At 38.6% G+C, this 19,084-nt stretch overlaps 1 protein-coding gene across 1 annotated transcript in view; it reads right to left on the reverse strand.

Annotated features, from left to right (window-relative positions):
- Positions 1–601: 601 nt before the first annotated feature.
- LOC311120609 (uncharacterized protein) overlaps positions 602–19,084 on the reverse strand; it is a 53,751-nt gene continuing 35,268 nt past the window's right edge. The window contains exon 4 of the mRNA XM_084195195.1: positions 602–2,882. Within this exon, the coding sequence (XP_084051321.1) occupies positions 1,501–2,882 (1,382 nt within the window). The 3' untranslated portion in view covers positions 602–1,500. The remainder of the gene's footprint in view (positions 2,883–19,084) is intronic.

Raw genomic sequence — 19,084 nt, forward strand, 5'->3', positions numbered from 1 at the left:
GTCTTCCGCTTCTTTCACTGTAACATCTCCTTCCTCTTCTTTCACTGTAACATCCTCCCCCTCTTTCAGTCTGAACGCGTCTTCCTCTTCTTTCACTGTAAAGTCTTTCTCTTCTTCTTTCACGGTAACAGCTTCACCCTCTGCTTGTTTTTGTATTGTAACATACTCCTCTTCCTCCTCCACTTTCACTAGAGCTTCTTTCTCCGTCCAGCAGACCTCCTCTTCTTTAGCAGGAGGAGAGTAGCTTAGTGACCTCATGGTCGGGGATGTTAGCTAGCTAGTTAGCATTAGCGACTAGCCTATTGCTAGGAAAATGTATCAATCCAGCTAGCTGACCAATAACAACAAAGTAAATATGAAATTAAATGGGATAAATAGCTAGACAACAGAAGTGTGTTAATAAAACAAACAGTGACTAATATAAACCGAAAAACGGTGTAAAGAGCTTCAATATTTGTGTTTTATTTAGTCTAGCAAGCTACCGAGGTGGTTAAATCCATAGAATCAGTAGCAGCCATGTTGTTGTTGAAGAAGCGTCCCGTCCACTACATTATACGTCACACTGGCAGCACCAAATGAAAGATCCACATCGCCATCTGCTGACTGGAGTGGGTAATGTTTATTTTAATTTCAGACCCAAAAAAGTTAAATCACTTTCAATTACTGTTTTTCTTTTATTTCAAGAATAACATTTTATAACATTACAATAGAGTATAATAGTGATAATACATATATGAAGCCTACATATAGGGAACAATGATTTGATTAATGCAAATTCACAGTCATTGAAACAAAGTTGATCTAATACACACAATCCTGAAAAGGCTACAGCATATTCATGTTCATTTTGTGGGGCGCTACAGTCTCCTGGTAAAAAACTACTTTGCCAACGACCCCATGCAAAGTGATGGAAGTGTTGAGTTTATGGATCTACTTTTGATGAAATAAGGAAGACATTCAATTTACTTTTAGGGAAAAATATTGTACAATAAAACCGGACTAAACGTTCAAATCGCCATTTTGCTCCTTCATTATGGATAATAATTCTGGGCATCCTACCAACATATAGCGTCCGCCATTGCTCTGGGTACAGCTTACCTCTGAAAAGCCAACAGCGTAAACCTGACTGCTGCAGACCAGGCTTGGCCACGCCTCATTTAGCAACATGTTGCCATAGCGCCAGTTGGCAGGCATTCTGGAACGTCTCTTTAGCCAGTCAACACGTTCAAACACAACTGGTACAGTGGCTTAAACCAAGAGATGGAATTGACACTGTTAGATTCAAAATATCAGTGTTGCAAACATGTCACATCTTCTAGTCTCTCCCTCTTTGGAGGGAAAACTCAGGTCTGGTGATGGAGATCATTCCACACTCTGTGTTCTACTACTCAGGTCTGGTATTGGAGATCATTGCACACTCAGTGGATCTCCTTTTTTAGGTTTAATCAGAGAACTTGAATGAGAGTATCTCTTGTCCCATTGATCACAGCTACAAAGTTTCTATCCAGTGTGGGTTCTTTGGTGTACTGCCAGATTGTGTGAGGTAGCAAAACTCATCCCACAGTCAGAGCAGTGGTGAGGCTTCTCTCCTGTGTGTGTTCTCTGGTGTATATTCAGTCCACTTGAGGTGGTAAAGCTTTTACCACAGTCTGAGCAGTGGTACGGTTTCTCTCCAGTGTGGCTTCGCTTATGATAAGTCAGGCTACTTGAGAAAGCAAATCTCTTCTCACACCGATCACAACCATACGGCTTCTCCCCAGTGTGGGTTCTCTGGTGTGATATCAGTTTGTCTAATCTAGCAAAACTCTTCCCACAGTCGGAGCAGTGGTGAGGCTTCTCTCCTGTGTGTGTTCTCTGGTGTCCAATCAGGTGACTTGGCTGAGTAAAACTCTTACCACAGTCGGAGCAGTGGTGAGGCTTCTCTCCTGTGTGTGTTCTCTGGTGTATAATCAGGTCACTTCTGGTGGTAAAGCTTTTCCCACAGTCAGAGCAGTGGTAAGGCTTCTCTCCAGTGTGTATTTTCTTGTGGACAGTCATGTTTGATGACTGAGTGAATCTCTTCCCACATTGATCACAGCTATAAGGCTTCTCTCCTGTGTGTGTTCTCTGGTGTATATTCAGTCCACTTGAGGTGGTAAAGCTTTTCCCACAGTCTGAGCAGTGGTAAGGCTTCTCTCCAGTGTGGGTTCTCTGGTGCAGCTTTAAATGATGTGATGTTGAAAAGCTCTTCTCACAGTCAGAGCAGTGGTAAGGCTTCTGACCTGTGTGTGTCAGCAGGTGTGTTTTCAGACTACTTGAATGAGTAAAACTAATCCCACAGTCGGGGCAGTGGTATGGTTTTTTCCCAGTGTGTATTCGCTTGTGTACAGTCAGGTGGGCTGACCGAATGAATCTCTTCCCACATAGATCACAGCTGTAAGGCTTCTTTCCTGTGTGTACTCGCTGGTGCAGCTTCAAATACTGTGATGTTGAAAAGCTTTTCCCACAATCTGAGCAGTGGTAAGGCTTCTCTCCAGTGTGTGTCTGCTGGTGTGATTTCATGTTGCTTGGCTTAGTAAATCTCTTCCCAAATTGATCAGAGCCATAAGATTTCTTTCCTGTGTGAATTCTCAGGTGTGATTTCAATGATTGTGATTTAGAGAAACTCATTCCACACTGAGAGCAGTGGTATGGCTTTTCTCCTGTGTGGCTTCTTTGGCGTATTTTAAGTTCTGTTGAAGATTTGCAATTCTTCCCACTGTCAGAGCAGTGAGATTTCTTCCCTGTGGGTCTCCGCTCGGGTTTCTTGAGATGTTCTGATCTGGAGAGATTCTTCTCTGCCTCTTCAGCATCATGATGTTGTTGAGGCTCCCCAGAGGATCCAAGATAGTCACGTGTCTCTCCTGTGTGAACAACAAAATCAGACAAATGGTTAACTTCTGACTTCTATTCCAAGCTAAATCCAACCAGGGACCTTCCATTGTGTTAAACTAGGGCAGTGTTTCTTAATATGCTTACTATAACGTGACGTTTTCACATAATAACTTAATGATTTGGGTATCACATATTTACGTGATAATTCTATTGTATTAACGTGATAATTATCTAATTTAAATAAATAAAAAAGCAGGATTGTTTTGGGCACTTGGAAGCCAAGTGCCACCGTACTCCATCATTTCAAAGCCCACTACATTGAATCATGTATCATTTAAAAGCCCATTTCATAGATAATGTTAGTAACTAAACTATATGTAGTAACTTACTTTGAAGAGATGGTCATTGGGAATATATTGGGCTAAATCAAGTGTACTTCTGTTTAACTGTAGTGGCCAAAAATGTTAATTGCAAGAGTAAGGGGATAGCCAAGCATAACTGGGAATCATTTGACAGGAAATATACCAGTCTATCTTCATGTCCACTAACAGAACAGTCTCCCTTGGAGGAAATATACCAGTCTATCTTCATGTCAACTAACAGAACTGTCTCCCTTGGAGGAAATATACCAGTCTATCTTCATGTCAACTAACAGAACTCTGTCTACTGTGGTGGAAATATACCAGTCTATCTTCATGTCAACTAACAGAACTCTGTCTACTGTGGTGGAAATATACCAGTCTATCTTCACAGAACTATGTCTACTGTGGTGGAAATATACCAGTCTATCTTCATGGCAACTAACAGAATTGTCTCCTGTGATAGACTGGTGGAAAAATACCAGTCTATCTTCATGTCAACTAACAGAACTGTCTACTATGGTGGAAATATACCAGTCTATCTCCATGTCAACTAACAGAACTCTGTCTACCTTGGTGGAAATATACCAGTCTATCTTCATGTCAACTAACAGAACTGTCTACTGTGGTGGAAATATACCAGTCCATCTTCATGTCAACTAACAGAGCTGTCTACTGTGGTGGAAATATACCAGTCTATCTTCATGTCAACTAACAGAACTCTGTCTACCTTGGAGGAAATATACCAGTCCATCTTCATGTCAACTAACATAACTGTCTACTGTGGTGGAAATATACCAGTCTATCTTCATGTCAACTAACAGAACTGTCTACTGTGGTGGAAATATACCAGTCTATCTTCATGTCAACTAACATAACTATCTAATGTGGTGGAAATATACCAGTCTATCTTCATGTCAACTAACAGAACTCTGTCTACTGTGGTGGAAATATACCAGTATATCTTCATGTCAACTAACAAAACTGTCTACTGTGGTGGAAATATACCAGTCTATCTTCATGGCAACTAACAGAATTGTCTCCTGTGATAGACTGGTGGAAATATACCAGTCTATCTTCATGTCAACTAAAATAACTCTGTCTACCTTGGTGGAAATATACCAGTCTATCTTCATGTCAACTAAAATAACTCTGTCTACCTTGGTGGAAATATACCAGTATATCTTCATGTCAACTAACAGAAATCTGTCTACCTTGGAGGAAATATAACAGTCTATCTTCATGTCAACTAAAAGAACTGTCTACTGTGGTGGAAATATACCAGTCCATCTTCATGTCAATTAACAGAACTGTCTACTGTGGTGGAAATATACCAGTCTATCTTCATGTCAACTAACATAATTGTCTCCTGTGGTAGACTGGTGGAAATATACCAGTCTATCTTCATGTCAACTAACAGAACTGTCTACTGTGGTGGAAATATACCAGTCTATCTTCATGTCAACTAACAAAACTGTCTACTGTGGTGGAAATATACCAGTCCATCTTCATGTCAACTAACAGAACTGTCTACTGTGGTGGAAATATACCAGTCTATCTTCATGTCAACTAACAAAACTGTCTACTGTGGTGGAAATATACCAGTCTATCTTCATGTCAACTAACAGAACTCTGTCTATCTTGGAGGAAATATAACAGTCTATCTTCATGTCAACTAAAAGAACTCTGTCTACTGTGGTGGAAATATATCAGTCCACCTTCATGTCAATTAACAGAACTGTCTACCTTGGTGGAAATATACCAGTATATCTTCATGTCAACTAACAGAACTGTCTACTGTGGTGGAAATATACCAGTCCATCTTCATGTCAATTAACAGAACTGTCTACTGTGGTGGAAATATACCAGTCTATCTTCATGTCAACTAACATAATTGTCTCCTGTGGTAGACTGGTGGAAATATACCAGTCTATCTTCATGTCAACTAACAGAACTGTCTACTGTGGTGGAAATATACCAGTCCATCTTCATGTCAACTAACAGAACTGTCTACTGTGGTGGAAATATACCAGTCTATCTTCATGTCAACTAACAAAACTGTCTACTGTGGTGGAAATATACCAGTCTATCTTCATGTCAACTAACAGAACTCTGTCTATCTTGGAGGAAATATACCAGTCCATCTTCATGTCAACTAACAGAACTGTCTACTGTGGTGGAAATATACCAGTCTATATTCATGTCAACTAACAGAACTATCTAGTGTGGTGGAAATATACCAGTCTATCTTCATGTCAACTAACAGAACTGTCTACTCTGGTGGAAATATACCAGTCTATCTTCATGTCAACTAACATAACTCTGCCTACCTTGGTGGAAATATACCAGTCTATCTTCATGTCAACTAATAGAACTCTGTCTACTGTGGTGGAAATATACCAGTCTATCTTCATGTCAACTAACAGAACTGTCTACTGTGGTGGAAATATACCAGTCTATCTTCATGTCAACTAACATAACTATCTAATGTGGTGGAAATATACCAGTCTATCTTCATGTCAACTAACAGAACTCTGTCTACTGTGGTGGAAATATACCAGTATATCTTCATGTCAACTAACAAAACTGTCTCCTGTGGTGGAAATATACCAGTCTATCTTCATGTCAACTAAAAGAACTCTGTCTACCTTGGTGGAAATATACCAGTCTATCTTCATGTCAACTAACAGAAATCTGTCTACCTTGGAGGAAATATAACAGTCTATCTTCATGTCAACTAAAAGAACTGTCTCCTGTGGTGGAAATATACCAGTCCATCTTCATGTCAATTAACAGAACTGTCTACTGTGGTGGAAATATACCAGTCTATCTTCATGTCAACTAACATAATTGTCTCCTGTGGTAGACTGGTGGAAATATACCAGTCTATCTTCATGTCAACTAACAGAACTGTCTCCTGTGGTGGAAATATACCAGTCTATATTCATGTCTACTAACATAACTCTGTCTACTGTGGTGGAAATATACCAGTCTATCTTCATGTCAACTAACAGAACTGTCTACCTTGGAGGAAATATACCAGTCCATCTTCATGTCAACTAACAGAGCTGTCTACTGTGGTGGAAATATACCAGTCTATCTTCATCTCAACTAACAGAACTGTCTACTGTGGTGGATATATACCAGTCTATCTTCATGTCAACTAACAGAACTGTCTACTGTGGTGGAAATATACCAGTCTATCTCCATGTCAACTAACAGAACTCTGTCTACCTTGGTGGAAATATACCAGTCTATCTTCATGTCAACTAACAGAACTGTCTACTGTGGTGGAAATATACCAGTCCATCTTCATGTCAACTAACAGAGCTGTCTACTGTGGTGGAAATATACCAGTCTATCTTCATGTCAACTAACAGAACTCTGTCTACCTTGGAGGAAATATACCAGTCCATCTTCATGTCAACTAACAGAACTGTCTACTGTGGTGGAAATATACCAGTCTATCTTCATGTCAACTAACAAAACTGTCTACTGTGGTGGAAATATACCAGTCTATCTTCATGGCAACTAACAGAATTGTCTCCTGTGATAGACTGGTGGAAATATACCAGTCTATCTTCATGTCAACTAAAATAACTCTGTCTACCTTGGTGGAAATATACCAGTCTATCTTCATGTCAACTAAAATAACTCTGTCTACCTTGGTGGAAATATATCAGTATATCTTCATGTCAACTAACAGAAATCTGTCTACCTTGGAGGAAATATAACAGTCTATCTTCATGTCAACTAAAAGAACTCTGTCTACTGTGGTGGAAATATATCAGTCCACCTTCATGTCAATTAACAGAACTGTCTACCTTGGTGGAAATATACCAGTATATCTTCATGTCAACTAACAGAACTGTCTACTGTGGTGGAAATATACCAGTCCATCTTCATGTCAATTAACAGAACTGTCTACTGTGGTGGAAATATACCAGTCTATCTTCATGTCAACTAACATAATTGTCTCCTGTGGTAGACTGGTGGAAATATACCAGTCTATCTTCATGTCAACTAACAGAACTGTCTACTGTGGTGGAAATATACCAGTCCATCTTCATGTCAACTAACAGAACTGTCTACTGTGGTGGAAATATACCAGTCTATCTTCATGTCAACTAACAAAACTGTCTACTGTGGTGGAAATATACCAGTCTATCTTCATGTCAACTAACAGAACTCTGTCTATCTTGGAGGAAATATACCAGTCCATCTTCATGTCAACTAACAGAACTGTCTACTGTGGTGGAAATATACCAGTCTATATTCATGTCAACTAACAGAACTATCTAGTGTGGTGGAAATATACCAGTCTATCTTCATGTCAACTAACAGAACTGTCTACTCTGGTGGAAATATACCAGTCTATCTTCATGTCAACTAACATAACTCTGCCTACCTTGGTGGAAATATACCAGTCTATCTTCATGTCAACTAATAGAACTCCGTCTACTGTGGTGGAAATATACCAGTCTATCTTCATGTCAACTAACAGAACTGTCTACTGTGGTGGAAATATACCAGTATATCTTCATGTCAACTAACAAAACTGTCTCCTGTGGTGGAAATATACCAGTCTATCTTCATGTCAACTAAAAGAACTCTGTCTACCTTGGTGGAAATATACCAGTCTATCTTCATGTCAACTAACAGAAATCTGTCTACCTTGGAGGAAATATAACAGTCTATCTTCATGTCAACTAAAAGAACTGTCTACTGTGGTGGAAATATACCAGTCCATCTTCATGTCAATTAACAGAACTGTCTACTGTGGTGGAAATATACCAGTCTATCTTCATGTCAACTAACATAATTGTCTCCTGTGGTAGACTGGTGGAAATATACCAGTCTATCTTCATGTCAACTAACAGAACTGTCTCCTGTGGTGGAAATATACCAGTCTATATTCATGTCTACTAACATAACTCTGTCTACTGTGGTGGAAATATACCAGTCTATCTTCATGTCAACTAACAGAACTGTCTACCTTGGAGGAAATATACCAGTCCATCTTCATGTCAACTAACAGAGCTGTCTACTGTGGTGGAAATATACCAGTCTATCTTCATCTCAACTAACAGAACTGTCTACTGTGGTGGAAATATACCAGTCCATCTTCATGTCAACTAACATAACTGTCTACTGTGGTGGAAATATACCAGTCTATCTTCATGTCAACTAACAGAGCTGTCTACTGTGGTGGAAATATACCAGTCTATCTTCATGTCAACTAACTCAACTCTGTCTATCTTGGAGGAAATATACCAGTCCATCTTCATGTCAACTAACAGAACTCTGTCTACTGTGTTGGAAATATACCAGTCTATCTTCATGTCAACTAACAGAACTCTGTCTACCTTGGTGGAAATATACCAGTCTATCTTCATGTCAACTAACAGAACTGTCTACTGTGGTGGAAATATACCAGTCCATCTTCATGTCAACTAACATAACTGTCTACTGTGGTGGAAATATACCAGTCTATCTTCATGTCAACTAACAAAACTGTCTACTGTGGTGGAAATATACCAGTCTATCTTCATGTCAACTAACAGAACTGTCTATCTTGGAGGAAATATACCAGTCCATCTTCATGTCAACTAACAGAACTGTCTACTGTGGTGGAAATATACCAGTCTATATTCATGTCAACTAACAGAACTATCTAGTGTGGTGGAAATATACCAGTCTATCTTCATGTCAACTAACAGAACTGTCTACTCTGGTGGAAATATACCAGTCTATCTTCATGTCAACTAACATAACTCTGCCTACCTTGGTGGAAATATACCAGTCTATCTTCATGTCAACTAATAGAACTCTGTCTACTGTGGTGGAAATATACCAGTCTATCTTCATGTCAACTAACATAACTATCTAATGTGGTGGAAATATACCAGTCTATCTTCATGTCAACTAACAGAACTCTGTCTACTGTGGTGGAAATATACCAGTATATCTTCATGTCAACTAACAGAACTGTCTACTGTGGTGGAAATATACCAGTCTATATTCATGTCAACTAACAGAACTATCTAGTGTGGTGGAAATATACCAGTCTATCTTCATGTCAACTAACAGAACTGTCTACTCTGGTGGAAATATACCAGTCTATCTTCATGTCAACTAACATAACTCTGCCTACCTTGGTGGAAATATACCAGTCTATCTTCATGTCAACTAATAGAACTCTGTCTACTGTGGTGGAAATATACCAGTCTATCTTCATGTCAACTAACAGAACTGTCTACTGTGGTGGAAATATACCAGTCTATCTTCATGTCAACTAACATAACTATCTAATGTGGTGGAAATATACCAGTCTATCTTCATGTCAACTAACAGAACTCTGTCTACTGTGGTGGAAATATACCAGTATATCTTCATGTCAACTAACAAAACTGTCTCCTGTGGTGGAAATATACCAGTCTATCTTCATGTCAACTAAAAGAACTCTGTCTACCTTGGTGGAAATATACCAGTCTATCTTCATGTCAACTAACAGAAATCTGTCTACCTTGGAGGAAATATAACAGTCTATCTTCATGTCAACTAAAAGAACTGTCTACTGTGGTGGAAATATACCAGTCCATCTTCATGTCAATTAACAGAACTGTCTACTGTGGTGGAAATATACCAGTCTATCTTCATGTCAACTAACATAATTGTCTCCTGTGGTAGACTGGTGGAAATATACCAGTCTATCTTCATGTCAACTAACAGAACTGTCTCCTGTGGTGGAAATATACCAGTCTATATTCATGTCTACTAACATAACTCTGTCTACTGTGGTGGAAATATACCAGTCTATCTTCATGTCAACTAACAGAACTGTCTACCTTGGAGGAAATATACCAGTCCATCTTCATGTCAACTAACAGAGCTGTCTACTGTGGTGGAAATATACCAGTCTATCTTCATCTCAACTAACAGAACTGTCTACTGTGGTGGATATATACCAGTCTATCTTCATGTCAACTAACAGAACTGTCTACTGTGGTGGAAATATACCAGTCTATCTCCATGTCAACTAACAGAACTCTGTCTACCTTGGTGGAAATATACCAGTCTATCTTCATGTCAACTAACAGAACTGTCTACTGTGGTGGAAATATACCAGTCCATCTTCATGTCAACTAACAGAGCTGTCTACTGTGGTGGAAATATACCAGTCTATCTTCATGTCAACTAACAGAACTCTGTCTACCTTGGAGGAAATATACCAGTCCATCTTCATGTCAACTAACAGAACTGTCTACTGTGGTGGAAATATACCAGTCTATCTTCATGTCAACTAACAAAACTGTCTACTGTGGTGGAAATATACCAGTCTATCTTCATGGCAACTAACAGAATTGTCTCCTGTGATAGACTGGTGGAAATATACCAGTCTATCTTCATGTCAACTAAAATAACTCTGTCTACCTTGGTGGAAATATACCAGTCTATCTTCATGTCAACTAAAATAACTCTGTCTACCTTGGTGGAAATATACCAGTATATCTTCATGTCAACTAACAGAAATCTGTCTACCTTGGAGGAAATATAACAGTCTATCTTCATGTCAACTAAAAGAACTCTGTCTACTGTGGTGGAAATATATCAGTCCACCTTCATGTCAATTAACAGAACTGTCTACCTTGGTGGAAATATACCAGTATATCTTCATGTCAACTAACAGAACTGTCTACTGTGGTGGAAATATACCAGTCCATCTTCATGTCAATTAACAGAACTGTCTACTGTGGTGGAAATATACCAGTCTATCTTCATGTCAACTAACATAATTGTCTCCTGTGGTAGACTGGTGGAAATATACCAGTCTATCTTCATGTCAACTAACAGAACTGTCTACTGTGGTGGAAATATACCAGTCCATCTTCATGTCAACTAACAGAACTGTCTACTGTGGTGGAAATATACCAGTCTATCTTCATGTCAACTAACAAAACTGTCTACTGTGGTGGAAATATACCAGTCTATCTTCATGTCAACTAACAGAACTCTGTCTATCTTGGAGGAAATATACCAGTCCATCTTCATGTCAACTAACAGAACTGTCTACTGTGGTGGAAATATACCAGTCTATATTCATGTCAACTAACAGAACTATCTAGTGTGGTGGAAATATACCAGTCTATCTTCATGTCAACTAACAGAACTGTCTACTCTGGTGGAAATATACCAGTCTATCTTCATGTCAACTAACATAACTCTGCCTACCTTGGTGGAAATATACCAGTCTATCTTCATGTCAACTAATAGAACTCCGTCTACTGTGGTGGAAATATACCAGTCTATCTTCATGTCAACTAACAGAACTGTCTACTGTGGTGGAAATATACCAGTATATCTTCATGTCAACTAACAAAACTGTCTCCTGTGGTGGAAATATACCAGTCTATCTTCATGTCAACTAAAAGAACTCTGTCTACCTTGGTGGAAATATACCAGTCTATCTTCATGTCAACTAACAGAAATCTGTCTACCTTGGAGGAAATATAACAGTCTATCTTCATGTCAACTAAAAGAACTGTCTACTGTGGTGGAAATATACCAGTCCATCTTCATGTCAATTAACAGAACTGTCTACTGTGGTGGAAATATACCAGTCTATCTTCATGTCAACTAACATAATTGTCTCCTGTGGTAGACTGGTGGAAATATACCAGTCTATCTTCATGTCAACTAACAGAACTGTCTCCTGTGGTGGAAATATACCAGTCTATATTCATGTCTACTAACATAACTCTGTCTACTGTGGTGGAAATATACCAGTCTATCTTCATGTCAACTAACAGAACTGTCTACCTTGGAGGAAATATACCAGTCCATCTTCATGTCAACTAACAGAGCTGTCTACTGTGGTGGAAATATACCAGTCTATCTTCATCTCAACTAACAGAACTGTCTACTGTGGTGGATATATACCAGTCTATCTTCATGTCAACTAACAGAACTGTCTACTGTGGTGGAAATATACCAGTCCATCTTCATGTCAACTAACATAACTGTCTACTGTGGTGGAAATATACCAGTCTATCTTCATGTCAACTAACAGAGCTGTCTACTGTGGTGGAAATATACCAGTCTATCTTCATGTCAACTAACTCAACTCTGTCTATCTTGGAGGAAATATACCAGTCCATCTTCATGTCAACTAACAGAACTCTGTCTACTGTGTTGGAAATATACCAGTCTATCTTCATGTCAACTAACAGAACTCTGTCTACCTTGGTGGAAATATACCAGTCTATCTTCATGTCAACTAACAGAACTGTCTACTGTGGTGGAAATATACCAGTCCATCTTCATGTCAACTAACATAACTGTCTACTGTGGTGGAAATATACCAGTCTATCTTCATGTCAACTAACAAAACTGTCTACTGTGGTGGAAATATACCAGTCTATCTTCATGTCAACTAACAGAACTCTGTCTATCTTGGAGGAAATATACCAGTCCATCTTCATGTCAACTAACAGAACTGTCTACTGTGGTGGAAATATACCAGTCTATATTCATGTCAACTAACAGAACTATCTAGTGTGGTGGAAATATACCAGTCTATCTTCATGTCAACTAACATAACTCTGCCTACCTTGGTGGAAATATACCAGTCTATCTTCATGTCAACTAATAGAACTCTGTCTACTGTGGTGGAAATATACCAGTCTATCTTCATGTCAACTAACAGAACTGTCTACTGTGGTGGAAATATACCAGTCTATCTTCATGTCAACTAACATAACTATCTAATGTGGTGGAAATATACCAGTCTATCTTCATGTCAACTAACAGAACTCTGTCTACTGTGGTGGAAATATACCAGTATATCTTCATGTCAACTAACAAAACTGTCTCCTGTGGTGGAAATATACCAGTCTATCTTCATGTCAACTAAAATAACTCTGTCTACCTTGGTGGAAATATACCAGTCTATCTTCATGTCAACTAACAGAAATCTGTCTACCTTGGAGGAAATATAACAGTCTATCTTCATGTCAACTAAAAGAACTGTCTACTGTGGTGGAAATATACCAGTCCATCTTCATGTCAATTAACAGAACTGTCTACTGTGGTGGAAATATACCAGTCTATCTTCATGTCAACTAACATAATTGTCTCCTGTGGTAGACTGGTGGAAATATACCAGTCTATCTTCATGTCAACTAACAGAACTGTCTCCTGTGGTGGAAATATACCAGTCTATATTCATGTCTACTAACATAACTCTGTCTACTGTGGTGGAAATATACCAGTCTATCTTCATGTCAACTAACAGAACTGTCTACCTTGGAGGAAATATACCAGTCCATCTTCATGTCAACTAACAGAGCTGTCTACTGTGGTGGAAATATACCAGTCTATCTTCATCTCAACTAACAGAACTGTCTACTGTGGTGGATATATACCAGTCTATCTTCATGTCAACTAACAGAACTGTCTACTGTGGTGGAAATATACCAGTCCATCTTCATGTCAACTAACATAACTGTCTACTGTGGTGGAAATATACCAGTCTATCTTCATGTCAACTAACAGAGCTGTCTACTGTGGTGGAAATATACCAGTCTATCTTCATGTCAACTAACTCAACTCTGTCTATCTTGGAGGAAATATACCAGTCCATCTTCATGTCAACTAACAGAACTCTGTCTACTGTGTTGGAAATATACCAGTCTGTCTTCATGTCAACTAACAGAACTCTGTCTACCTTGGTGGAAATATACCAGTCTATCTTCATGTCAACTAACAGAACTGTCTACTGTGGTGGAAATATACCAGTCCATCTTCATGTCAACTAACATAACTGTCTACTGTGGTGGAAATATACCAGTCTATCTTCATGTCAACTAACAGAGCTGTCTACTGTGGTGGAAATATACCAGTCTATCTTCATGTCAACTAACTCAACTCTGTCTATCTTGGAGGAAATATACCAGTCCATCTTCATGTCAACTAACAGAACTCTGTCTACTGTGTTGGAAATATACCAGTCTATCTTCATGTCAACTAACAGAACTCTGTCTACTGTGGTGGAAATATACCAGTCTATCTTCATGTCAACTAACAAAACTGTCTACTGTGGTGGAAATATACCAGTCTATCTTCATGTCAACTAACAGAACTCTGTCTATCTTGGAGGAAATATACCAGTCCATCTTCATGTCAACTAACAGAACTGTCTCCTGTGGTGGAAATATACCAGTCTATCTTCATGTCAACTAACAGAACTATCTAGTGTGGTGGAAATATACCAGTCTATCTTCATGTAAACTAACAGAACTGTCTACTGTGGTGGAAATATACCAGTCTATCTTCATGTCAACTAACAAAACTGTCTACTGTGGTGGAAATATACCAGTCTATTTTCATGTCAACTAACAGAACTCTGTCTATCTTGGAGGAAATATACCAGTCCATCTTCATGTCAACTAACAGAACTGTCTACTGTGGTGGAAATATACCAGTCTATCTTCATGTCAACTAACAGAACTGTCTACTCTGGTGGAAATATACCAGTCTATCTTCATGTCAACTAACATAATTCTGCCTACCTTGGTGGAAATATACCAGTCTATCTTCATGTCAACTAATAGAACTCTGTCTACTGTGGTGGAAATATACCAGTCTATCTTCATGTCAACTAACAGAACTGTCTACTGTGGTGGAAATATACCAGTCTATCTTCATGTCAACTAACATAACTATCTAATGTGGTGGAAATATACCAGTCTATCTTCATGTCAACTAACAGAACTCTGTCTACGGTGGTGGAAATATACCAGTCTATCTTCATGTCATTTAACAGAACTGTCTACCTTGGTGGAAATATACCAGTCTATCTTCATGTCAACTAACAGAAATCTGTCTACCTTGGAGGAAATATAACAGTCTATCTTCATGTCAACTAAAAGAACTGTCTACTGTGGTGGAAATATACCAGTCCATCTTCATGTCAATTAACAGAACTGTCTACCTTGGTGGAAATATACCAGTATATCTTCATGTCAACTAACAGAACTGTCTACTGTGGTGGAAATATACCAGTCCATCTTCATGTCAATTAACAGAACTGTCTACTGTGGTGGAAATATACCAGTCTATCTTCATGTCAACTAACATAATTGTCTCCTGTGGTAGACTGGTGGAAATATACCAGTCTATCTTCATGTCAACTAACAGAGCTGTCTACTGTGGTGGAAATATACCAGTCTATCTTCATGTCAACTAACTCAACTCTGTCTATCTTGGAGGAAATATACCAGTCCATCTTCATGTCAACTAACAGAACTCTGTCTACTGTGTTGGAAATATACCAGTCTATCTTCATGTCAACTAACAGAACTCTGTCTACCTTGGTGGAAATATACCAGTCTATCTTCATGTCAACTAACAGAACTGTCTACTGTGGTGGAAATATACCAGTCCATCTTCATGTCAACTAACATAACTGTCTACTGTGGTGGAAATATACCAGTCTATCTTCATGTCAACTAACAGAGCTGTCTACTGTGGTGGAAATATACCAGTCTATCTTCATGTCAACTAACTCAACTCTGTCTATCTTGGAGGAAATATACCAGTCCATCTTCATGTCAACTAACAGAACTCTGTCTACTGTGTTGGAAATATACCAGTCTATCTTCATGTCAACTAACAGAACTCTGTCTACTGTGGTGGAAATATACCAGTCTATCTTCATGTCAACTAACAAAACTGTCTACTGTGGTGGAAATATACCAGTCTATCTTCATGTCAACTAACAGAACTCTGTCTATCTTGGAGGAAATATACCAGTCCATCTTCATGTCAACTAACAGAACTGTCTCCTGTGGTGGAAATATACCAGTCTATCTTCATGTCAACTAACAGAACTATCTAGTGTGGTGGAAATATACCAGTCTATCTTCATGTAAACTAACAGAACTGTCTACTGTGGTGGAAATATACCAGTCTATCTTCATGTCAACTAACAAAACTGTCTACTGTGGTGGAAATATACCAGTCTATTTTCATGTCAACTAACAGAACTCTGTCTATCTTGGAGGAAATATACCAGTCCATCTTCATGTCAACTAACAGAACTGTCTACTGTGGTGGAAATATACCAGTCTATCTTCATGTCAACTAACAGAACTGTCTACTCTGGTGGAAATATACCAGTCTATCTTCATGTCAACTAACATAACTCTGCCTACCTTGGTGGAAATATACCAGTCTATCTTCATGTCAACTAATAGAACTCTGTCTACTGTGGTGGAAATATACCAGTCTATCTTCATGTCAACTAACAGAACGGTCTACTGTGGTGGAAATATACCAGTCTATCTTCATGTCAACTAACATAACTATCTAATGTGGTGGAAATATACCAGTCTATCTTCATGTCAACTAACAGAACTCTGTCTACGGTGGTGGAAATATACCAGTCTATCTTCATGTCATTTAACAGAACTGTCTACCTTGGTGGAAATATACCAGTCTATCTTCATGTCAACTAACAGAAATCTGTCTACCTTGGAGGAAATATAACAGTCTATCTTCATGTCAACTAAAAGAACTGTCTACTGTGGTGGAAATATACCAGTCCATCTTCATGTCAATTAACAGAACTGTCTACCTTGGTGGAAATATACCAGTATATCTTCATGTCAACTAACAGAACTGTCTACTGTGGTGGAAATATACCAGTCCATCTTCATGTCAATTAACAGAACTGTCTACTGTGGTGGAAATATACCAGTCTATCTTCATGTCAACTAACATAATTGTCTCCTGTGGTAGACTGGTGGAAATATACCAGTCTATCTTCATGTCAACTAACAGAGCTGTCTACTGTGGTGGAAATATACCAGTCTATCTTCATGTCAACTAACAGAACTGTCTACTGTGGTGGAAATATACCAGTCCATCTTCATGTCAACTAACAGAACTGTCTACTGTGGTGGAAATATACCAGTCTATCTTCATGTCAACTAACAGAGCTGTCTACTGTGGTGGAAATATACCAGTCTATCTTCATGTCAACTAACAGAACTCTGTCTACCTTGGAGGAAATATACCAGTCCATCTTCATGTCAACTAACATAACTGTCTACTGTGGTGGAAATATACCAGTCTATCTTCATGTCAACTAACAGAGCTGTCTACTGTGGTGGAAATATACCAGTCTATCTTCATCTCAACTAACAGAACTGTCTACTGTGGTGGAAATATACCAGTCTATCTTCATGTCAACTAACATAACTATCTAATGTGGTGGAAATATACCAGTCTATCTTCATGTCAACTAACAGAACTCTGTCTATCTTGGTGGAAATATACCAGTCTATCTTCATGTCAACTAACAGAACTCTGTCTACTGTGTTGGAAATATACCAGTCTATCTTCATGTCAACTAACAGAACTCTGTCTATCTTGGAGGAAATATACCAGTCCATCTTCATGTCAACTAACAGAACTGTCTCCTATGGTGGAAATATACCAGTCTATCTTCATGTCAACTAACAGAACTATCTAGTGTGGTGGAAATATACCAGTCTATCTTCATGTCAACTAACAGAACTGTCTACTCTGGTGGAAATATACCAGTCTATCTTCATGTCAACTAACATAACTCTGTCTACCTTGGTGGAAATATACCAGTATATCTTCATGTCAATTAACATAACTGTCTACTCTGGTGGAAAAATACCAGTCTATCTTCATGTCAACTAACAGAACTCTGTCTACCTTGGTGGAAATATACCCGTGTATCTTCATGTCAACTAACATAACTAACTACTGTGGTGGAAATATACCAGTCTATCTTAATGTCAACTAACATAACTGTCTACTGTGGTGGAAATATACCAGTCTATCTTCATGTCATTTAACAGAACTGTCTACTGTGGTGGAAATATACCAGTCTATCTTCATGTCAATTAACAGAACTGTCTACTGTGGTGGAAATATACCAGTCTATCTTCATGTCAACTAACAGAATTGTCTCCTGTGATAGACTGGTGGAAATATACCAGTCTATCTTCATGTCAATTAACAGAACTGTCTACTGTGGTGGAAATATACTAGTCTATCTTCATGTCAACTAACAGAACTCTGTCTACTCTGGTGGAAAAATACAAGTCTATCTTTATGTCAACTAACAGAACTCTGTCTACTGTGGTGGAAATATACCAGTCCATCTTCATGTCAACTAACATAATTGTCTCCTGTGGTAGACTGGTGGCAATATACCAGTCTATCTTCATGTCAACTAACAGAACTGTCTACTGTGGTGGAAATATACCAGTGTATCTTCATGTCAACTAACAGAACTCTGTCTATCTTGGAGGAAATATACCAGTCCATCTTCATGTCAACTAACAGAACTGTCTACTGTGGTGGAAATATACCAGTCTATCTTCATGTCAACTAACAGAACTATCTAGTGTGGTGGAAATATACCAGTCTATCTTCATGTCAACTAACAGAACTGTCTACTCTGGTGGAAATATACCAGTCTATCTTCATGTCAACTAATAGAACTCTGTCTACTGTGGTGGAAATATACCAGTCTATTTTCATGTCAATTAACAGAACTGTCTACTGTGGTGGATATATACCAGTCTATCTTCATGTCAACTAACAGAACTGTCTACTGTGGTGGAAATATACCAGTCCATCTTCATGTCAACTAACATAACTGTCTACTGTGGTGGAAATATACCAGTCTATCTTCATGTCAACTAACAGAGCTGTCTACTGTGGTGGAAATATACCAGTCTATCTTCATGTCAACTAACTCAACTCTGTCTATCTTGGAGGAAATATACCAGTCCATCTTCATGTCAACTAACAGAACTGTCTCCCTTGGA

The sequence above is a fragment of the Coregonus lavaretus genome (genome assembly GCF_964263955.1).
Source record: "Coregonus lavaretus genome assembly, contig: HAP1_SCAFFOLD_47, whole genome shotgun sequence".
Lineage (NCBI taxonomy): Eukaryota > Metazoa > Chordata > Actinopteri > Salmoniformes > Salmonidae > Coregonus > Coregonus lavaretus.